At 40.1% G+C, this 24,525-nt stretch overlaps 1 protein-coding gene and 1 long non-coding RNA gene across 2 annotated transcripts; one reads left to right on the top strand and one right to left on the bottom strand.

The window, feature by feature from the left end:
- Positions 822 to 7,443, bottom strand: NDUFS6 (NADH:ubiquinone oxidoreductase subunit S6). The gene is made up of 4 exons (XM_021387419.1): positions 7,223 to 7,443; positions 5,275 to 5,328; positions 2,056 to 2,178; positions 822 to 966 (listed from the first exon to the last, which is right to left on the bottom strand). Exons 1-4 carry the CDS (start codon positions 7,364 to 7,366, stop codon positions 901 to 903), a joined length of 387 nt encoding a protein of 128 aa, XP_021243094.1. The 5' UTR covers positions 7,367 to 7,443; the 3' UTR covers positions 822 to 900.
- Positions 7,941 to 19,850, top strand: LOC110393934. The gene is made up of 2 exons (XR_002435272.1): positions 7,941 to 17,893; positions 19,326 to 19,850. It is a non-coding gene; the product is annotated as an uncharacterized LOC110393934 (long non-coding RNA).

Below are 24,525 nucleotides of genomic sequence, written 5' to 3'. Positions count from 1 at the left end.
GTTTAGATATAGCGTTGGGAGACATAGTTTAGTGGGGTTGTTGGTGGTAGGTGGATGGTTGGACTAGGTGATCTTGTAGGTCTTTTCCAACCTAGCTAATTCTATGATTCTATGATTCAATCAGCCTAACATAGCCTTGGTGGCATTACACAGCCTGATGACTAAGAGACCCCAGCTACTCAAATTAATGGAGCAGAAGATGCTACCTGAAATGGAGCAAGAACTCTACTTTCTTGAGTATGACAAGACCAATTCCTAAAGTGGCTTCAAACGTGTGAAATCCAAGCAAAATCAGTTATTTATATTCTGATCTTCTCATATGGAAGAGAAGTGCTTATGTCCTCACCTTTCAGCTCACGCCAATTACCATTTTATACAATAAAGGAAGAGTAGCCACTTACTTCAAAGATCACAGTCTCGCTTCTGATATACACACCTATAATTGTTACAGTGTCAAATATTCTAATTTTCTACTGCTTTTGTTTTTGCATCTAGCTAAATTCAAAGTCATGAGCAAGTTAACAGTGTCAAACAACACCATAAGACAATATTCTAGGATAATCTATTCCCCAGTCATTTAAATCCAATTTAGTGTTCAAAAGAATCCAAGTCCACTTGTCATAAACCATCTTTGCTGTAGTCTAATGCCACTTTCAAGTCCACAAGAAGCCTGCCAAACAGGACATTTGTGCCATAAAAACAAAAATAAGCACTACAAAGATAATGTAATAACTTTCAGACATCAATACTTGTAAAGGTAGGTTTTGAAGATGTGCAGGCTGGACTTACTTACCATAGTTAGATAAACACAAATGCTAGTCTAGAGCTTTTAAATATATTGTTTATTTATAGTTAAGCATTAACATCTTAACAGATACGTGGAAGCATGCAGGCAATCATTCAATGATGTTTCTGTTTAAACTGAAGTCCACAGTAGCCACATGTTCCAGTCTTTGTGTCTTTGTCCTGCAAAAACACAAAGACACAGAAGCTGCTAGTTTCACTTCACAGAACTTTCTGCAGGTATCAGCATTCAAGATTTAAACTACAGATGTTGGGGAATTTGACTGTTAACACAAAGATCTCAAAAGTTACAAAAGCTAAAGCATTCCTCAAGAAGAGCGTGATGCAGGTCAAAAAGAATAAGTCAACAACTCAGCAGCGTGCTACAGACATTAACTTTGTAAGACTAATAAATACAAGCTTCCAAGTTTTACAAGTTAAAATATCAAAACATCTACTTTGAAGAATGAAAAATGGATCATTATAAAATGCTTAGTTTGTTCAAAATGTAAGTGTCTGGGTTTGTAGTTGAGAGTTGCAACAACGTTGCCACTAAAGGACACAAGTGTCTCTCACGATCCTCTTGAGTATTAAGCAAATATCAAAGTTTATATGAGCAAGCAAAGACGACGTCATCCACAGTAAGGGTTTGCCTGAGAACAATACCTAATCAGCTAGTGACCACTGATTGTACCAAGTTCATCAGTAGTCTCAATGTTATTACTCTCCAGAGAAGGATACAAGTGCAAATCACTACTGTCGGGGAAAATAGGAAGATAAATGTCTTATTTTTTCATTGATTCTCTATGATGGAATCTTTCAATCTCCAGAACTACCAAGATTCCCATGAACTGAAAAAACATTTCAATTTTTCCTTGAACTTGCAAGATTCAATATAAACTGCATAATCCAAAATACACAGCATTTAAACAGTTAGAGTAAGCACCTCAGAACAGAGCAAGCATGTTTTTTTTGCTTACAAGGCTCTGCTTGTTCATAGTACTTCAAAGTTAATTTCTTTTTTCAGAAAAGAAAGAAGGACCATTTCAAACAAATCAACATCACAAGACAAATTTCTGGTAACTTCAAATGGAAACCCTCTAACTTTTCTAGCTAGAAATCATAATTTTACATCAGGCACTAAATAAAGTGAGCCTCTCGGTAGTTACTCTTTCACTTTGTTCAATTAACATGCCAAAAGAATTATTGCCATAATTCTTACAAGTAAGAATTAACAAGCAAAACAAGCTATATGAAGAACAGCGGTATTACCAAGTTTATGTACACTTTAGGATGTCCCAAAGCTCCACCACCACCATCGCATGATATAATTCTGCTTTCAACCTCACTCACAGGCTGCTCTGCTATTAAATCAATTGCAAAATTCCTGTTCACCTGCAAGAGGAAAAAGAAAAAAGCTTCTGGTTACCTTTGCCACTCAAACAGAAAACAATTGCTGTTTACTGATTCCCCAACTAGTTCCACTACAGCCATCTAAAGAAGTTCCTACATACGTTTCCTCCCACCTCATCCACAGCTGCAGCAACTTAGGTTGCGCTGTAAAATATATCAGCAAATTGAAGATGTTAAATTCAGCACCAATCATCCCCTTCCCCTGACACAGGTCACACCAGCGCTCAGACTTACAACATGACCTAGGCAGACTCAGCAAAGAGGTGAGCAGGAACAAGCAAGCAACTGAAAATAGAAAATATTTAACCGACGCTGACTCTGTATTGTGCTTAAGCTGCTACGTGATAGAACTGCAAAAAGACTCTGTGCTGATAAACTCAAAAAGATGGTGGGACAAGTAAGGTCAGGAGAGAGATGAAACAACTGCCAGCAGCCTAGAGCCTCCCACCATACACATTATTCCACCACTGCACATGATCTGAAGAAAACATTACCTTGGTGCATAACAATTAGAAAGGCAAATTGTTCCGAATCGGAAACCAAAAACATCTGAACATTACACTGCTCTGCAAAACCATCTTATACACAATTCCTGAATATGATGTCACTGGCTGTAGGACTTCTTACTAGAGCATGCCTGCACTACTTGATAAACCATTCCCTAAGAGTGTCAGAGGCATGCAACTGAGTAACTTGCACCTAGGCAGAATCCATAGCATTTTTTTAACCATCTAAATCATCTTCATATAACTAGGTCAGAGAACCATTTCTATCAAAAGCAATGTTACACATACAAGTATATAAAAAAAATATGAAAACCCAAAGAAGGCGTTATCTATTAAACTGTGCATAAACTTCGCTAACATGTAGGTATCTGAGTTTTAGGAAAATTAAAAAATTGCTAAATGTTCAGTAAATGAATCTCTAAAAATCACAATACTGTTATACTATAGTTCCAATACACTGCAAATTAGATTCTTATGTGAAACCTTCAATAAACACTCCACACAATTTTCATTTTGGGTGCAGTAATGGAAAAGTCAGTTTGACAAATATAGGATATTCCGCACCTAAAGCTAAATAAAGATTTTTTTTTTTTTTCTTAGCTGATCTCACAGCTTCAGCTGCTGCACTGGCACAGTAGGAAAGGTAGAGCCAAAGCGGAAGTTGTGGCATGGTATTAGATTCTCTGGTATCTTCAGGATTACACAAGGACAAGATTATACTGTTCTGGTTGTAGCATATACAGTTTAATAGCTGCCGTTCTCAGTCTCCTCTGAAGCTATTTGCTTCAGATCCTTACCAGAGATCATTAATCCCCCAGTTCTACACATTTAAACACTCAAGAACCAGCATAGAGAACAATGCTTTCAACTAAAACACATGGATTTCATTAGCCAAACAATTAGACTGGCAGAACCAAAGAGACAATATACACATAACCTGGACCTGGTCTCCCAGAGCCTGGCAGGAGCTCAGAGTGGCAGTGTGCAGAACCGAGGTGTGCGGCCAGACTTCATTGAGGACTGTAGTCCAAAATGTGTAGCCACAGAGACTATTTGTCTGGTAAGTAGTCCAGTTTGATTAAGGAGAGCACACTTAGGGAAAAGAGAAGTAACTGAGAAAGCACAACCACCAATTCAGCAGGCTAGCTTTGGCTTCAGAAACCAGACAGCATTCAGACTGCAGACACCGCTGCAAAGTTGCAACACCAGCAGACAAACTGCATTTGGGAAACTCCTGTGATAAGGGTAAAGCCACTAGAAAGATGCACACTGACGAACGCAAATTAGGATTATTTCAGTATTTAGCATGCAAATTTGGTTCAGACACCACAGTTAAAACCTAGCATTTGATGCTGCTTTACAGACTTGCAGCTTGCCATTTGCTGGGAAAAGAGGAGAAAAAGATGAACTAAAGAATCTCTTCATACAAAAAGTATGAAAGACTTCATTTGGGAAAGACTTTATCAGAAAACTCCCAGAAGTGAACTGCTTAATACATGTTTAGTGACATTTTCATTTAACTATTTTCCATGTAGAATTCCTACTTTTGCTATGTAGAATGAGTTTAAAAGCTCATATCTTACAAAACTCCTGATACGATGAGGAAAACTCAACATAAAAGCCTTAAAAATAAACTTAATTACTTTAAGTTAGAAAGGTAAAATTTACACGTGAATGCAATGAAAATCTACCACATCTTAATGTCTCTAGCATGCATACACATTTACAGCTTTAACACTAAGACATTAATGAGATACTCAGGCACTGGGGAATACAGACCCGTTAAAACAATCTTTGTTTCTCTCCTAAAGGCCTGCATGTAAACAAGACCACAGAGAACATCTGAGGAAGTCTCTATTCAGCTTATTTCAGTTTTGAACATTAATTCACTGAACTTACAGTTTGGAAAAGAAGACACATTAAAAAAAAAAATGTTCAAAGGGCCCAATTTCAGTCAATAACCAAGCAACATCACATGTCGTTTAACACAATCTCTATAGAAGAAGAGGGCCAGATATTTCTTACAAATCATACAGCACTACTACATTGAGAACTTAATTTCCTGGATTTAGTTACTCTTAAAAGACAGATTTCTTAAACAGAATAATTGAGAGTTTTAGATTTCTTCCCTGTTATTAAATGTAATACGTCACAGAATTGGCATTACTGTAATTATGCAGAAAAACACAACCATACCAGCATTACGATTTAAGTAGAATCTGAGTTTCTAGGACAAGGCACAGGTAACATGTAACCTGAAGTACCAAAACAAACATGCCAAAAAAATTACTGGTATCCTCAGTACATTACTTAACAATAAGATAATTTGAGTATTCAAAAATATAAGTTTGGTATTCGCACTTTGTTTTCTGGGTAGCTATTATTACATATTATAAATGATATTCAGTGTTTTCCCGTCTTTACTTAAATATATTTTTCCTGCTTAAAGTCATAGTAATTGCATAAAAGATTGCCAAAAATGAAAATATGCTACAGATCTGAGTAACTGGCATGTAGTTCACATCAATAAATAAGATCACTCCCACTCTCCAGAGGGAAAGTAGCATGTTACCTCCTTTTGTCGTCCAACAAATCTAACCCTCCTGTAATCCTTTTCATCATATACCTGAAATACAAAATAAACTTGATGTTATTTAAAAAGTCTTGACCACAAACAAAGATTGCAAAAGCTCAGAACACAATCAAGACTTAATTATTTTAAGCACTTCAAAAGTTTCAGTTGTCACCACCTTAGAGGTATGCGCTGCACAGAAAAAAACAATTGCCATTTCTCTTAATGAAAATAAATTATAGGTTGGAAAACAGAAGAGAAGGGGCAGGGATGGTTAAAGACAGTAAATAGAAGCCTTAGCTATGACCAGAAACACCAAAAGATTTATTACTTATTCCTTGATTCCACAGTCATCTGGAAGGTGAGCTGACTTACGAAAGGCAAATTTTATTTTTGTGTATACGTATATATATATATATATATACACGAGTAAAACTTTTTAATATATATGAAAAATAGTCAAGTAGCCATAGATATAGCCTTTCAACATCAACTACACCAGCCACACCTCTTTCACAACTCCACAAGACATTACAAGGCTTTCTCTACTTGTCATACTCAGTTTGTATATATTGAAGAAGAAATTAACTTACAAGGCACTTACACAAGGTTATCTCCTACCTGTCAACATCTCAATTGCATCAATTGCTGCATTCAGATCACAGTGCTTATTAACTATTATACTTACGACTTAAAAAAAAAAAAATGCACAAGAGTTCTGATTGTGTAGCATCCAACAACATCGAATTCTACAGCACACATTAAATAAGGAAGCACTCTAGTCTACTGTAAACCTGATATCTGAGAGAAATTGTATGCTGTCTAGATACCGTGGTTGAGAAAATTGCAAACCTCGTATTTCCAAAGAACTTTCTCCACATCTTCCAAGGATCAACTTAAAGATCCAACCATCACCTAACAGTAACAAGTTGTCTGAGAATATTCTTGGAACTCTTTTAGTCCTAACCAGAACTGATGGACTACAAAGTTGAAAAAACTCAGAATTTGTATTATGAGGGTTGCTCCAAAAGTAATGCCTCCTATTTAATTACATCAGCTCACAGCACCTGAGGTGGATATTGGTGGTATGGCAGTAGAAGTCAAATCTTCCCAACAATATCCCATTACATTTTGTTGCCGTGTGACAGATGACAGTGGTGGGGTAGCATGACAAAATGGCATCTGACATGGAAGTGCAGATGAAGCAAGGATGTGCCACTGAATTCCTCCATGTGGAAAAACTGGCACCCATTGACACTCACGGATGCATGCTGAATGTTGATGGGGACTGAACAGTGCATAAGAGCACAATGAGGCAGTGCTGTGTTTCAGCAGTGGCAACAGCAGGTCACCTCCACTGGTGCAGAGTTTAACAAGCACAGCATGCAGGCTCTTGCTCATCACTGGCAAAAATGCATAGCTAATGGTGGTGACTATGTTGCAAAACAGCTCTTTGTAGCTAAGAATTTGCTCCACCAAATAGTATTATCATACTCTTTGTATCCGCTGGGGGTTCCGCAGAAATAAATGGAAGACATTATCGCAGAGTGACTTATGCAAACTCAAAACACAAGGAAACAAGTGGAAAATGTTTGCCTACGGAGAAGTACTTTGTCAAGGCCACAAAAAAGACAGCCCGCAAGACAGGTACACCAGCACAGTGGGAAACACCTACAGGTTCACAGACAGGTTTAACCTATCCAACGGTCCTGAGGAATTAGGGCATAAAACGCAAACGCTGTAGCTCCATGAAGACATAAGATAAAAGCGTTCCTTCAGCTACTACTAGCCCGGCCCCTTACTCCGGGCCCGAGAAAGCCAGCTCCACGCCACTATAACGAGAAGAAGCGGACACAAGCGCAGCGCTCTCCCTACCCAGCCGACTCCACAGCGGGCAGCTCCCGGCCCTCGGCCTAGGACCACCCGACCCTCCGCCACAGCCCCTCACCTGCCCCGTGTGTGTCACCAGCTCGCCAGTATCGGCAGCCCGCACACCATAGAACCGAAAGGAGACAGCGGGAACCGGACGAAGTAGCACCGAGCGGCCCCAGGGTCGCAGCAAGCAGCGGAAGGTCGCGCAGGGCGCCGCCATCTTGAGCCCGCTTCAGCGGGCGTGCGTATGCGCGGCCCCCCCCTCCTTTCCCCCGCCCGCTTTCGGCTTCGCGCATGCGCGCGGCTCACGCGGGAGGGCGCCCGCGGCCTGGCGGGGAGAGGAGCGACCAGCGTCCGTCGGGGTCAGCGGCGCTCGGTAACGGCCGTGTTGCGCGCGGTGTGCTCCGCTGAGGGGACGGGGAAGAGAGGGGCGGGGTGGAGTGGGGAGCCGGTCGCTGCTCTCATCCTTCACTGTCCCCGCAGGGCGCGGATCATGCTGTCCTTCCTGGCCAGGGCCGCCGCCGGGCCGCTCCGCTCGCTGGGCCGCTCGCCCTTGTGCTCGCTGGCGCCGAGGTGGCGAGTGGCGGCCGTCCCCGTGCCGCTGCGGGGTGGGGAGGCCGCCCCCACCCGGGCCCTGTTGGCCGGTCCGCCGCTGCCTGGGCTGCTGCAGCTCTGTGCGGGGCTGAAGACTAAAACCTCGATAAAAAGGCGCTGCAAGGACTGCTACATTGTTCGCCGCCGGGGCCGGCTGTACGTCTGCTGCAAGACCCACCCCCGGCACAAGCAACGGAAGCTGTAGCCCCGTGCATGCAGCGCTCGGGAGTGGCCGGGAGCGTTTCCCAAAAGAGAGGAAAGTAATAAACGTGGTGCTTGTGTGCGAGGCCTTGATTTGTATGTACGTCTGCGTCACTGGGACCGCTCCCTCTTCCCTGGCTGCCCGTTGACTTGTAGTAGCTGTTTGCTGAGGACCCAAATGGGAAAGTGACGATGTTGGATCTTGACTCTGAAAGTAAAGTGACCTAAGTTTGTGGCAGTCGCTACCTTGACTCTGCTTCCAGCTGTGGATGCTGAGAACTAAAATGGAAAGACACAACTTCAGGACCTCTTACTTTCTTAGCCTCAAAGTCTTACTATCAGCTTACTTTTAAGTTAGTAAGAGCGAAGTGAAATCCTCTGGCTCAGAGATATTTTTGTGCTTAATATCAAGCAAAATTTAAATAAATATGGTTGATAGTGTGTTATTACAACATACTATAAATCTTTCATTGAGAAAGCCTTGACGTTGAAAATTGGTTACAGAACCAACAGTGTAAAATTTAGTTTGGCCCTTTAGTGGAAAATAAATATTTTGCATTGAAAGATGATATTCTGACTTTTGATTCATACAAGGGCTGCTTTTCCTACTTCATTATGTTGGCCCAGGATGTGGGAGGCAGGTGGTGGTGGTGTGGCAGTAGAGATTGTAACCTTCCCACCAATATTCTGTTACATTTTGTTGCCATGCAACAGATAGCAGCAGAGGGACAGTCTGACGAAATGGTGCCTGACCTGGAAGTATGGATGAAGTAAAGGTATGTAACTGAATTCCTCCATGTGGAAAAAATGGCACCCACTGACATCCATCAATGCTTGCTCCGTGTTAATGAAGACCAAACAGTGGGTGTGAGTACAGTGAAATTGTGGGTGATGTGTTTCAGCAGTGATGATGGTGACAGTGGGTCACCTCTGCTGATGCAGGTTTTTATGAGCGCAGCATGCAGGCCCTTGCCCATCGCTGGTGAAAATGCATAGCTAATGGTGGGGACTATGTTGAAGCAGTATTTTCATGTCTTTTACTTCACCATTGCCACTGCTGAAACACTGCTGAAACCTTTACTTCACACACACTTCTATGTCATACACCATTTTGTCATACTGCTCCTTGGCCATATTTCTCACAGCATCAAAATGTAGCAGAATATTGTTGGGAAGGTTCAGCTTCTGCTGCCATACCATGCCAACATCTGCCTCTGACATTGTCATCCAACATAATAAAATAGGAGGCATTACTTTTGTAGGGACTCTTGTACTTTCTAATGCTTATGCATTTAAATGTAAGCGGAAGAATTTCCTGGAAAAATTTTACTCCTACTTTAATGCACCTTACCAATTAAGCAGTCTAACTGGAGACTTTAAAAGCTCTAATTTTCCAATTCAAGTTAATGATACCCTTTTATTTTAGGTGTCTGCTGTATATTTTGCTTTGGCAGAAAAGCCCTGTATGTTGTAAACCCCTGTGATAGCTGATGAGTGTAGCTATTAAGACCCTTTTAAGGTAAGCAGTGTAAATATGTTTAGAAAACCCAGTGGTTTTCTAAACCTTTTTTCTGGGTGATCATGGGGAACATGCAGGGACTGAGGCATGGGTTAAATGAGTTGCCCATCAGATGAAGTGAGAGTGTGGGGTTTTTTAGGGAAGGTAATTGCCTCCCAGACGGTTTATCCAGCTCCACGATTCTGTCAGAAAAAAAGGCCAGTGTTCTGTTACAAGACAAATTGTGCTGGGGTTCAGACTGTGTCCCACTTGCTAAAAGTAGCGTCAAATGTTGAAGAGGAAGATCTGCAAGTTTGAATTGCCAGAGCTAGGAACAGCAATTGATGGCAAGTTTGAATCAGAATGTAGTAGCACGTGGAATTCGGGAGCAGATTTACTCATATGAGATTTGTATTTGTTAAATCCAGTCATAATTCCTCTCTGCGACAGGGAATTAAATTTACAGATACAACTGCTGTACCAGAGAGAGGTGCACAAATTACTGTGCTTACATTTTCCATTTTAGCCCAAAGCTTTAGCTCAGGTTTTTATAGAATACAGATGCAACACCTTAGAATTCGGAAAAAAAGTTTTTCAGTTGAAGCCATTGAATTTGCTGCTAGTCAGAAACTTAAAATTTGAAGTAATAAGAATTGTTTGATATGGCTGAAGATTATTCACGTGCCATCATCTGAATGATCAGTTTGTGATACCTGGGGTGGAGGGTTCAAAAGAATGGAGTACTCATGGCCATCATTTAAACAGCTTAGTTGGTAGCGCTTAGAGATTTTTGTAAAGAGGGTTATAGGGTTATAAACTAGAAGGCTTGGAATTGTGATTGTACTCTGCTGTTTACTTGCTGTATAATCCTGAAAGAGTGATTTTGCCTTTGCCTCTGTTTTTTCATCTGTGAAGTGAGAGTACCGGATCTCATGCTTCTGAGTAGCTTTTGGTTGTTGACAATGTCCGCAAATTGTTACAGAGGTATTCTAGAAAAAAAAAAAAGTGAGATTTCATCGCTTTCTATAATCTGGGTGACATTGTGAAGGTGACTAGAGCTAGAGGAGCTGTATGTTTATTTTTGGTTTGTCCAGCTACTCTAAAGTGAGACACCAAAATTATGTCAGTCGTTAGCCCCATTGTTGGTGGGTAAGGGTTTATGTCTTCCATTGCAGGCTTCCCAGATGTCATGTTACTTAATAGCTTTTTACAAAGATTAGGACATTCAGCTGCTACTGTAGTAGTCCTGGAATGCTAAAAATGTAGTCCCGGAATACTAAAAATACTCGTTGATGTAAGTTTCATAATTGTATGATTTTTCTTTTTTATTTCATTCTGTTTTGCACGATGTTGTAAGGGCAGATGATGAAAGGTAGGGCAACGATGAGGAGAGTGCAGTTAGAATGTAACGTGGTTTGGGGGAAAATGAGGCCCAATACCGTAGGAAGATGAATCCTTACACTAGAAAATGAGTAAGACTCGGGCTCCAATTACAGTTTCAGCCTCTAGTTTCTTGCTGATATTGTGTCTAGGATAGCCCTTCCAGTAATTCCTCATTCTTTAAATCCCCACAGTAGAGTAGGAGTGTGACAACTGATGTCTCCTGTGACTGTCTCCATTGTACAGTTATGAAAATAATTTGTGGTTGTGAGTGACTGAACTTGCTTAATTCCTCAAAACTGTCCCAGGGAATGAGACTGTCACATTCTCGATATGGTAACAGGTGGATATGTATTTAGGTCAACTGGAGGATAAACGCTAGAACTCATGTATATTAATGACTGTCAGACTTTGTGTGTATGGGAATTACTGCATTGGTTGCTGAATTCAGAACAATGGCTCGTCAGTAATGACAGGTGGGGGAGAAATCTTTGGGAACTGTAGTACTGGGGGAGCTGTGTCTGCTTGGATCAAGGAGGTATGCGCAGAGGTGAGCTGACTGACAGGTGACTTTTTGAGATTCTGACACCTTCGAAGTCTATTTCTCAGACTCAGTTAAAACAGTTGCTGTTTTTTGGTTTGGTATACACCTTGTAGCTTTTCAAAGTATTTTATCATACCATATAGATAATCGGAAAAATAAAAATAAGCACGAGGAAGGGCTAACTTTAAAAGCAGTTGCTAATGCCTTTGTGACGTATTAGCATTTGGAAGCTTTCATTTGTAGAGAAATGAAATATATGATTGAACAGCCTGTAATATCTGCGAGTCTGTAACTACACAAAGAAAATGAAAAGCTGGAATGACAATTTTACAAGAAATATAAAAAACGAGTGCTCTTAAATAAGGCATAAGAAAATGAGTAGCAGGCTGCTTTCTTGTATGTAACAATACAGATGGACACGGCAGCGTCATTGGTGGCACTGTTCAGAATGTGTTTGGTGTAATGCCAAAGTCTTCCCGAAGTTTCAGTGGAGCTCCATGCGTCTGATATTAGATAGACTTCGTTACCAAAAGCTTGTTGACATATATCTGCAGCATCAGCATATTCTAAAACTCTGAATCAGCAAGGCTGGACATACTTTGTATGCAATGATGAAAACTATCAAATTACTTTTAAGGTACAAAATAAGAATACATTTGTCCCATTCAGTTTAATAAGGCTGATCATCCATTCAAATATTGATGTTCATTCCATCACAGCCCATCAGATTATTCATTTAGATCTCAGAATCTGTACCAGTAGCTTAAATGTAGTTGAACATGATAGTCCTAGAGACTGAAAATGGGCTGGCTTCCTTCTGACTTGTAAGAACGATTTACCTCGCTACACCCATGAGAGACTGTGCCCTCATCTGTCCAATCTCCCCTGCTCTCCAGGACAGGATTTTCCTTCCTGCAGGAGTAGCTGAACTGCACAAGAAGCTGCTATTGAACTGTCACAGTTTCTGCCCAGTTTATTTAGGTATGTGGTGTTCTTTTACTTTTATACCTCTGGGAGATAAACTGCAGCGGTTTAGTTATTGCTCCATATCCCACTCGTAGTGGAGGCAGCAATCTTTATAAGAGATTCATCACAGTGAAGACATTGAACCTGATCTAAAAATTATGAAAATGGGTATGGAGAGAATATTGGTACCCAAGATTAAGCTGTCACTTACTGGAGTTATCCACCAGCCTCCAGAAATGGAAAACACATTTCACTGAGAAGCTTGGGCATCAGACTTTGAATTCTGTTGTCTGTAAAGGTGAATACAGTGTTGAAATAGAACACTATTTTTCAAGAAAGCACCTGTTTTTATGTGCCACATTGTGCAAGAAGGTAAGGGGAAAAAAGTGAACTTTGTGGAGCTGTTTGATCTAAAAATGCACTGGTTCTGTTTAGTGGTTGAAAGTGAGCAAAGAAGCAGGCAGGAAATAATACCAGCCTCTCTCTAAGATTAAAGATTGGTAACGGACAATGTCCAAATGAGGAAAAGGCCAGGAACAAGTAGTCTCAAGTTTTAAAAGGCAATTTATCATGAGGAAAATAACTTGGGGAAACTTTGTAAAAGCAGTGTCTGCAATGTATGAAATAGGTCACTTTCCTATGAAGTTCAGGCTTCAGATAAGAACCACTGTAGTTAGATTGTGTGTCAAGTATTTTACTTTTGCTTTGAATGCTTATCCTGCTATTAAACGATGTGTTGGTTTCAAGAGAGTTGTCTGGTCATTCATCCCGATCTCCAATCCCATTGTCAGAAAGAGGGAACTTATGTGTTTAAGTGAACTACAACCACAGTAAATACAAAACAGTAATCCAGGGCTCAGTCTGAAGGCTGAAGAATTCCAAGAGTCAAAAAAGGCAGAGGTGCAGCCAGTGAATACAGAGTGGGTAGACAGGCACCCGGTCATGCAAATGGGAATCTGCTCTGAAACACTATCACTTCTCTGTTAAAAAGGTGAACGGGTTTGCTTTGATTTGCAGTTACTGAATTTTCTACCTTCCACTGTGAGAGTCATTCATTTTTTCTTCAGAAGATACAGAGACTAAATTCAAGTCAACCTTGTGTCTTTTAAAGGTATTTAGATTAACCATCTTAAATTCCTCACTATAAAACATTTTTTTCTAGCCTTTGAATAATTATATTTCCTGTGCCTTCTGCCCACCCTCCCCCATTTCTTCTCTTTTTTTTTTTCTTTTTTAAATATACCGATATGGGACATCAATGCAGAATCAGCCTCAGTAAAGCTGAGCAGTGAGGTTAAAACGCTCCTGAATTTTGTGCTTGCCAATCTTCTGCTTCTGTCATCAGAAGATCGAGTTAACACTACAACTTTCTGTTAGGAGTTCATGTTTGTTGTCAGTTTTCTGTGACCAGTAGAGACTTGACACTGCTTCTCAAGCAACTCTCTGTGCTGCACTTACAGCTGTAATGCCTGCTTGCTACCTGTACTACTTTGCATTTGAATGTAACTAAATAAAATTTTGATTACATTGAGTGTTGAGCAACATAAAATTTTCCCTGTGACTTCCTTATAATTGCTACTTCTTTGCTGATTTTATTACCCCGCATTTATCTGTGCTTGATCTATATCACTCCTAGATCACTGATAAAAATGTAGGATATCACTTGTCCTTCTACTTCTGAAAGCAAACTCAAATGTCACGATGGTTCCCCATTTGCACTTTTTGACATCTGTTGCTCGAACAGTAGTTAATTCATATACATGTTAGATTTTCTTTGGAGTTTTTAAACAGAGGACATCTCCTGAGTCAGCTTGAATTGTTCAGTTTCACTCCTGTGACTTGTTTGCTTGAACATCCACACCGTGTAGTAACAGACAGCTTCCAGGATGCTTCTGTAGCTCAGATGACACCCAGAAACAGTTCAGTGTCTTGGCTGCTCTAACTTACGCAGCCTGGTTCCTCCAGCCCATCCTGGATCTCCAATGATATTTCAGTCAGCCTTTGTGTCCCCATGACTTCATACCATGTCCTTACACTCAGCATACAGCCTCAGTTTGGTCTATTATAACACAGACATGGAGGACTGCCTCATCACCCATCTCATTGTCTTGATCACATAGTAAAGAGGTTTTAAGGAACTTAAAATCTGTGGCATGCATGATGTTCAAAGGGGTCAGGAGGGAAAACAGGCTCAATTGGCAGCACAGTCAGCTATCGGGAGCCCAGAAGACAAGGCGATAATGGAGAAATGTCTCTGGCCTCTGGGCATGTGGCAGAGCCCCTCCAGGCTTTTGAGATTTGGCTGCATCCCTTGCTTGATGCTTGAAAAATTAAAGAGCAGAATTAAAAGCAGCCTACATTAAGGCTCTTAGTGATGACGTAGTTGGGTGCTAAACGTCAATTAAAGAAGGGTTGGTCAGAAACCTGTGGTGGCAGGGGCCAAGATGGGGATCATTGGTGTTAAGGGCTGTCAAGTTCAACATTTGGAGTTTCCTTAAGCAGTATGTGATTGCACTGCCTCCAGTTCTTCTAAGAGATGCTGCCTGTGAGTAGATTGGTAACAAGCAGCTCCAGGCCAACTAGGTGAGAGAACGGGGACCACTGAAAAAAGTCGTAAAGGCAACTCCACTGCACTGTTGTTCTGGCAGCCACTTAATATAATTATTTGGGAAGATCCATTAAATTTTTCTTTGAAAATTATGTGTCTTTTGCTAGCACCATTCCTTGAAAGATATTGTAGAGCTGCCGTCCCCTTCCTAATCTTCTAGCTCCACCTCTAAATTTATTCAGGACTTGTTTATATTTATGCCAGCATTATCTTTTCTGTTAAATACTATTGTTCCTGTGGGTTTTACCCTCTTGATGTTTATTTCTAGGTAGCAACTGTGTCCTTTCTCAATATTTGTTTCCCTTAGCTAAACAAGTTATTTTAGTCTTTTCTCATGAAACAGAATTTCAGCTTCTCTTTTCACCTTAACAGACCTTTTGTGTAACTTCGGAATTTGTGAGATAAGGTTTGTAAGGAGAAGTAATATATTTTATTAGATCACTGATATAGTTAGAAAAAATAGAAAAGCTTTTGGGTATACAGGTTATTCTCACATATGCCCAAAGCTTACCAGCTTTTTTTTTCCAACTGTTTCAATTGTCTAATAAAAGATATTGCTTCTGCCTACAAGCATTTCCTCTCATATGTTCTTAGACATTATTGACTACACCATACATCTTTTGAGTTAATCTTTTCTGAAATATTTTATAGAATTCCATCCTCCCAAATATTTCAGATTTTGCCAATATGACAGATGAATAGCTGCCTCTATGTTTCTTGGAAACACCCGGTACATTTTAGGATTGCCTTTGAACTTACAGGCCAGCTTACATTTGCACCTCAACATCTGTACCTGAGACATCATTATGCACAGGTTTTTGTCCTACAAGTAGCCAGCAGCCTACTTCCCTTCAGTTCGTGAGTGATGGTTTTCTTCCTGTACCATATTCCTATTTTTCCCCAGTTTGGTTTCTTGTCACTACCTCACCTACTCAAGCATCCCACTTTTTGTGCTAGGTCAGAAGGGACACACCACTGGCTTCTTTCAACAAAAGTTTGATTTTTTTGGCACACCCAGGCTTTTCTTAGCTTCCCAGAGTATACAACCATAGAAATTTCTGTGCTCACACAAGAGCTGTGATATCCTCCAAGTAGGATGTATGAGATAGTGGAAAGAACCCTTCAGTACCTTTCAAAAATGTGAATTTGAATTCTGAAATCCATTAATATTTTAAAATAAATATTGCACAATATCTGTTACGTTAAAAAAATATTTTTAAATCTCAGTAGTATAGTAAAAGCCTGGTCTAAACTCTATTGAAGTAAGTGGGAAGAAGCTGAGCAACTTGAACAGCAAGAGTAAGATGCCATGAATACGTTGCCCAGAAAGCACACTCTGCCCGAGGGCTTTCCCCAGAGGAGTGGATGAGGTGAGAGCTGGGATACGTGAAGCTCATCCAGTGATTCATGCCTGAGCAGAACAGCTCATCTAAGGGGATGGAGGGTCCCTCAGTGACATTCAAGCTGCATTTTTGATACAATTTTGAGGGGTGTTTTTTTTCTTTCCAAAAGTCTTCCTATTCTCTGATCCAAACAATAAATAACCCAGACAAAATGATATAACAAGTAGATGTCCCATATAAAGGAATGATATGCTACGTAAGTATTGTGCATACTCCTCTTGAACGGTCTATTTTAAGTGATTTCTTAGGAAATTTTATGCGTTTGTATATGCAAAGATTTGGCTGGACTCACCAATCTTTTTTTTTTAATAAACCAGCATAAAGTAGAATTTATTTACATAATGCAATGATCCATGAAGGTTACCATAACATCAAGGGACCATATTAACCGCTTGAATGGAATTCATTAGAAATTAACTACCACTTAAATTAATTTTCCCACATTCACAAGGCTGTAATGGTGGAAAAAGGAACCGTCCATCAGCATGTACTGACAGGAGAGCTGTCACTGCCTTTATTTATAGGTGAATACATTAACCCATGAAGCAGCCTTTTCAGACCAAATCTTGAGCTTCTGTACAAATAAGCTCCTTCGGAAGACTTTACTTTTAATAAGAAATCCAGCCTCAGTTCAACAGGAACACATTCTGCCTAATGCTTTTGCTGCTGGCTATGTATTGTAGCCTTTTCATAAGAACAGTAGAAAAATCTGCTCCCGAAATGCCCTAACCTCACACTGTATGTGGTTTATTTTTAGGAGTTCATATTATTGATGAGATTCCAGTTATACTGTGTTATTAGTGTTGGGGAAACCATATAAACAAAAGAATATGGTCCTCTGAATTTTTTAGCTGTCTTACACATGCAAAAGTGTCCATGCGATGGGATGAAAGAATGTGAGACTGCGCCCATGTATGACCTAGTACTATGGACAAATTTACTGTAGTACATTGCGGTAGTTAATCTGAACCTAAGCTACAATAAGAATGAACTTCGTGGCACCTGTTAGGTGACCATAGTTGCTACAAATGAATATGACATTGGAGTGTGGTGTTGTCATCTAAACCTCATACCTGAAACATGCTTAGGTTGGTTTCCTGAGCAGCTTTTTCCTGAATAATTATAGCTCCGAAATAAGAGCTGGCCCTTAACAATTAATAATATATATGTTGGTTTTTTTTTTAACAGAGAAACTTCAGTAAGGAAATGATAGGACTGTCAGTTTTTAAGAAACACCCTCTATCTTTTAGTATTAAAATAACTGGGGAAGGTCTGTTTTACAATATTTTTAGTTAGATGCATTCGTATCAAATAACAGTGGTGGCACGACACAGATGTGGCTGTGTGCCAGCAGTGTTGCTCACTGAAGTGTTTCACTCTTGATGCTGACAAGAAAGAGAAAATACAAAAGTTACAGAGAATCTAATGGTGGTGTCTGCACTTTCTTTCAGTTCTCCTTTACAGTTTCCATGCCAGTGCGAAGGAAGATTCCCCAACCCTGTATCTGGTATGAGGACTTTGGAGGGCTTTCTCAGGTTACCGCTGGCTTTTCTGTGAGTTTATTGCTGTACTCAGACACTTGGCAAGCATAACAAATATATGAGCTTTTTCTAGGTTACTGACAAGTCCCTATATTCCAGGGAACTAAAAGGCTGTCCTGTTACTCCAGTGATAAAATTGCATGTTGTTATCTTTTATGTTGTCCCCTCTGAACATATTCTTTTCAACAGCTTCTCAGAGGTACAGAGATGTTACATGCTCAGGGCTAAAAATATAAGCTCAGTAAGTGAGGAGAAAATCTTTCATAGGCTTTGTCCCACAATATATATGTGTTGTTTTCCATTTCATTTCTTTAAGTATCGCTATACTACACTGTTCAACTATGCTGATTTCCAATCCCACCACCAATATTACCTAAAATTATTTTTGCAGCCATGTCTCAACCTGAAGCCACAAAGCCTTTTTCATGTTCATTTTTCTTATTTGTCTATCGTTACACCCTGATCTGTTAAACCAAACATTCATAAGTACTTCTACCACTGGCTTGGGATGCTGTAGGTTTACAAAATGTGCACATGAATCTCTCATGATCTTCTGGCAGCCTCTGGAATGCTTGGAGCTGGGAGCAGACTAACCCCTGTTCTTCCAAAGTAGCAACTGTCACCAGTACAACCTCTGATTACTTTATTATTTAATGGATTTATAACATTTAAAATTCTTGCAACAACTATTTAGTCTAATTCTACGTTTTATGTGGCACTGCTTCTTAGTTTGTCTGATTTGTATACACTGATGTACATATGTGATGTATAATGTGAATGACTCAGACAAACTTGAAAATTGTGCCATTCTACGTAGTTCTCACCAGGGACTATGGTTAATTTGGTTAATTGATACAATATTGACTAAGTAATGACTCTCACTCCTGTCAACGTCTTTACATTTGTTAAATTCCCCTGCCTGATTCTGCTTTCCTGCTTTATTTCCTTTTAAAATTTAAACATGCGAAAAGAAAAATCTCCTTGCAATTAATGCATTTCGTGATTGAGGAACACTGAAATTAACTTTTAGCCAATTAAATTTTTACGAGTATTTGCTATTGTCGACAGTAGTAAAAACTTCTGTTCCAGCCACATCAATAATAAATTCGGGAGCACATGCCTGAAATACTTCCGCACATGCAAAGGAGTTGCTGTTATCCCATTGCTTCCCTCACAGCCATCTCGGCGACTCCCTTGGCGCTGGTACGCCATTATTTTGTTGGCAGCATTTTGATTTCTGCATGGTTATGATTAACCTGTACAATGTGTTCCTCTTAATGCAAAGCTGTTTTCTTATCCCTTCAATTCTACAAACTGGAAAAAGCATATAGCCGGAGGCCACACAGAATAATACCAGTGTCAAGCTTTAAAAAACATATTTGTTTTGTGTCCTCTAAGGACAAATGACAGACATGTAAAAATGTTTTCTCTGTTTCTCTTTCAGGGAATACTTACTTTAGAATTAACTTCTGTCACAGAAAACATAATCTGAAGCATCTACTATATATTACTTCTGAGCATTCCTGCTATAAAGAGGGAAAATAGTACATTGTGTATGACAAGTGTGATTACAAGGTTATAGAACCTCCTTATGTTTCCCTTGTTGTTATGGTTTCTCCTTAAGAAAAGCTTGTCATTGGAAACATAAATGAATTCTTCCTTTCAAAGATGCAAGTATATCACACTATCAAGCAGTACATTGTAATGAATGTAATTTTTAATTGATTTATAATACTTTAAATTCCTGCATCCTGAAAACCCTCAATATTCTACATGCAATCCAGTCATGTATCACTTTTGAAATATTTCAGAGGAGGAAAGAGATTTTTATGATACATCCCTAAGTGCTCTGATGATTATACATGCTGTAACCTATTTCTTCATAAATGCATTCCATCTTTAATTTTGTCCTCCTTAAGATACAATCATCATGGCATACTTTTATTCATAAAGATTGTTCTTTTACATACTTCCTCTGTCTTACCTATTTGTTAATTCTGTTTCCCTGTGATATCAAGCATACTTCATTTCATGCTTCATTGTCCAGGTTTTAGTTTCAGCTCCAGTATATTAAATGTTCCCACCCTTTTGCTCCATATTTTATAGTTGACAGTACAGAAGTGTTAAAAGCCTTTCTCAGGCAAAAAGAAAAATGAATGTTCTTAATGTAGAATTCTCTTCCTTCAGAAACCGGATTGACCCCAAATTTTATGCCGTAGTCAAAGAAAATAAAACTCATTCAAGGCAAAAAGTGTCTGAGCAACACTTCTCTAAAGTGAAGACCTTATAAACTATGTAGATAACTCGGAAGTAATGCCTCCTATTTACTTCCACGGAAACTACTGCAGATACAAAGAGTACAATAACACTATTTAATAGAGCAAATCTCAGCTACAAAACAGTGCTTTTCAACATAGTCTCCACCATTAGCTATGCATTTTCTCCACTGATGAACAAGAGCCTGCATGCTGCACATGTAAAAATTTGCACCGGCAGAGGTTACCCACTGTCACTGTTGTCACTGCTGAAACGCACCGCCCATCACCTCACTGTGCTCACATCCACTGTTTGATTTCCATCAGTGTTCAGCAAACATCGATGAATGTCAGTGGGTGCAATTTTTTCCCCACAGTGGAATTCAGTGACACACCTTTACTTCACACACATTTCCATGTCAGACACCATTCTGTCAGACTGCCCCTCTGCTGCCATCTGTCACACAGCAAACAAAATGGAATTGAATATTGGAGGGAAGGTTCAGCCTCTACTACCATACCACCAACATTTGCCTCTGAAGTTGTAGGCCAACATATTAAAATAGGAGGCATTGCTTTCAGAGCAGCCCTTGTATCTCTTTTCTCCCTATCTCCCAGTCCTCTTTGAAATAAAGAAAAAGAATATACATTAAACCGGAAAAGGAATTCTGGGATCTGAGGAAGTCCTGCTAAAAGGGGGGCAACTTAGAATGATTTCTTAGCATATCTCAAGGTAGATGTAGAAGAGATAGCATCAGAACTCTGGGAGACCAAAGAAGTGCTCATAAAAATAGTCATACTTCAGCCTATCAGCCACTTTCTTCTGATCAAAGCTAGAAGGCCAAATGACAAATGATCCTGATATGTCAATTAAAGGTCTTGGAAACAGCTCAGGTAATCAAAGTAGTTGTGGTGCGATAAAGCACAGGTCTGGCCTGAAAGGATCACATTCCCCAGCCTGGTTCTGTGCTGCAGTGGAATGAACTCTACGATCTTACAAATCATGCTGAGAAAATGTATGTGGCACCTGATCAGCTCACAAAGGCTGTTCTTCTCCAAGAGCAAAACAAGCACAATCCACCTCCATAGCAGGAGGAGCTTGCAGTTTCCTCAGGACCAGATCAGGAACATGATGTGCCCTGAGCTAAAGGTCCATGCTTAGTGACCAGGAATCTACTAGCGAGCACTGAAGAGAGCACCTCTGTGGATATGGCATGTGATGGACCTAGTCCCTTCAAATTAGTCCTGGTCACATTGAGACATTGGAGAGTGAAGTGCAGGCAGTGAGAGAGATCTACTTCAAAGTTGCCTCTTCAGAGGGCTCCAGAAGCAATGACAGTGATGGCTTGGCTAGCTTGTCCTGGTGGATCTCACCAATGCGTGTGGTGGCATCCCTCAATATCAGCAGCCTCAGATGCACAGCATGATTCTCTCTCCAAAATAGAGGGAAACTGAGCCCTGGTTTGTGCTTTCCTTCCTTTCCCTGGAAGATGAAGGCTCTGCCTTTGTCAGCAGAGGGCCCAGAGTCAGATGTCCAGTGATGGCAAGCAGGGCAAAATGGTCTCCGTGCTTCAGGCAGCCTGCCTCCATGCTTTCTTCCAGCCCTTCTTCAGACAACTGTGCTTGGTGTTTGTCATTAGCATGATCATTTTCTCCTGATGGGTACAACAAGGAAGCCATCCTTGGCACCGCTGTGTCAGATGGCTATCTGTGGGACCAAAGCCCTCATGTTTTGGCACTCTGCTCTATGCCCAGCTGAGGAGCCACGATGAGGAGCAGCACCACATCCCTGTGGGCTGGTGGTACCTGCAGGAGGGAAGCTGAACCCAAGGGGGTTGAAAGGTAAGCTAATGAGGGCAGTACCTGGGAGGAGGAATGGGGCAGAAGTGAAACTTTTGTAGTTAGCACTACAGAATTATTTCATTAGCTGTAGGTTTCTACTCCCTCTCTAATGTCTAATGAATGATAAGATAGTACATCTCCATAGCAGAGGATAGAATATATACAGGACTCTTTTGTCTATTTTGTCCCCTTTGCCTGTTCCATAATATCCTTTTTCCCTTGGAAAAAATTGAACTATCATCAATTTTCCCTCTTCAGTTGCAAAACATCCCACAGATTGTCTGCCTAGAGTATAATTGCAAGTGATTTCTCAACACATTTGACATAGTATTTAATATTTATGTAAAAATATATACGTTATTATTGAAATACTGAGTCTTGGGTTCAATCAGTTTTTGCAGGGAAAAATAATGAAAAAGAGCTATTAAACAAAGAAAGAAACACCAAGAATCCCACGATGCAACAACTTAAATATGAGGAAAAGTTGACAGTAAATAAAAAATAAATAACAGAAGTGAATCTAAAGATACCAGCAAACTTGAAAACTTAAAATAATTTTAATATAGCAGAATAAAAATGCAAAACAACCAATTGCATCTATCTTAGTCTATTCTTCTGAGTTAGAAGATGTTGTCTCACTGGTGGTACTGGGATAGAAGAGAAAGATACACACATGTTGTCCCTGATCACTGTCCCAGAGCAGTAATTAGAAACCAACAGAAAAGGAAAGATTTTTCTGTCTATGATAGTTGGCCTCATTAACGTATCAGCTACTCCTACTTTGATTTAATGGAATATCAAACAGGTTGTGCTCTCTCTTACAGTCATTAGGCTTGGAGTGCTGCTTGCTGTGCATCCCAGGCCTCCACCTTCTCTGTTGCACTGTCACAAGGAGTAGCCACAGATGCCTTGCTTATTGTTCATCCATCCCTTTTGAATGTGCATAAAAATCTGATTTGTCAGTCAACAAAGCTGATTTTGGGGCATGTTCAAAATAAATTTCTATGGAGATTTATACTTCTAAAAATTCCCACATCAGATCTCCTCCATGCAACGTGCTAATGGTTTTCCAGTATTTTGAGCCAACAAGCAAGGAATTGAAATAAATGGTTACATATAATTATGGCATCTCTTGCAAGACTAGAATATACAATGGGATGTTTTACAGGGAATATCTGACCCACTCTGATGTTCAAATAAGAATTACTTCCCACAAACAAAAAGAGTGTAAAATGAATCAAATGGCATGTTTGACTGCGCTCAGGCCACCACGCTAAGGTTTGGCATAGAGTTTGAAGCAATTGCACAGATAAGTGCCATCTGTTTGTTGCTGTAGAAATGCCCCTTCCTTTGGAGGCGCAACACCCTCTGTTGATGAGCCATAGAACTTGTAAAAAGCGGAGTTCACAACTCTACTATATCTTGAACTCATGCATCTGTCAAATACACCAGAAAAGAAAATTGTAGAAGTGCTTGGGCAGTCTTTTCATTTTGCTTTTATGTGACTGCATTTTGGTAATTAGTAATTTTAGAGAATAAAAAAGATGACAAGTGCTTAACATCAGAAGGCAGAAAGAAGGAATTCATCAGGGCTGGCAGACTCCCACTCCCGTATCCCGTTCACATTATCTCAGTCACACCATAATTGGAAGTTTAGGCAGCAGCTCTTTTTTTACACGGCATAAAGATATACAAATAACAAGCATTAAATAAGAAACATTGCACCACATTGAGATTAACAAAAGTAATAATGCTGACCTTGCTAGCACTCAAGTCTTTTCAACCGCGAATAATCTTCCACCCTGACAAGGAAGAGCAAGCCACCTAATCCTCTAGCATGTTCGTGATAGAAGAATTGCCACTCCTTCCCAATTAATCATTCTCTGAGACAGTTTTCTTACACTTGAAAAGAGTACTCCTTAGCCTTTTGCCAGCCAAGGTTCCCCTTGTACAGAGAAGAGCCAGCTTGAGGTCTCCTGAATTTGTTCCAGTGATAACCCTTGTGTTTCAGGTCTAGCACTCTGTATTTGCCCAGGCCCAAAAGCCCTGTAAATACTTGTCAGGTGCCCTTGTCTGAGCATAACTAAAGAGAAAGCGTATCTAAATCTTTCTGAGGTTTTATACAGTTCAAAACTAACGTCTCTGTGTAGTTTTTCTCAATGTGCACTGGGGAGAGCTTGCCGTTTTACTATGGTATGAAGATTAATGACCCCTAAGAGGAGTCCTGTGGATTTCATTTGTATTCTCGGTGCTGTGTTTTCACACCTTCAGAGAGCAGAGCTGAACTTCTGAACCACTCTGTCAACCTTGTTAATTTGACAGTGATTTACATCTCTCTTAATTCACACTGGAATATCATCAGCTGTAGCTATTTGTTAGTTACTCTGCTTATAAGGGGAAATCCTTGGTTCATTGCCACAGCACAAGGTCTCAGCATACCCAAATGTATGAATGACCTTGACTGTGAAATCACCAATTTTTTTTCAGCCCATGTTAATACCTGAGTACACCTATAATAGATGTCAGGTGTTTCGTGTATTCTGTTTC

This window comes from Numida meleagris, chromosome 2 (genome assembly GCF_002078875.1).
Source record: "Numida meleagris isolate 19003 breed g44 Domestic line chromosome 2, NumMel1.0, whole genome shotgun sequence".
NCBI lineage: Eukaryota > Metazoa > Chordata > Aves > Galliformes > Numididae > Numida > Numida meleagris.
Note: the sequence above shows the minus strand (reverse complement) of the source record. Positions and strands in the feature narration are given on the sequence as shown.

Bases quoted from the DNA above. Each gene is read 5' to 3' on its own strand.
- NDUFS6 (XM_021387419.1), bottom strand. From the start codon at position 7,366: ATGGCGGCGCCCTGCGCGACCTTCCGCTGCTTGCTGCGACCCTGGGGC. The intron at 5,329-7,222 runs GTGAGGGGCTGT...TTTGTATTTCAG, and splicing joins TGGTGACACACACGGGGCAG to GTATATGATGAAAAGGATTA. The intron at 967-2,055 runs GTAATACCGCTG...GTGTTTTTGCAG, and splicing joins CTAAAGTGTACATAAACTTG to GACAAAGACACAAAGACTGG.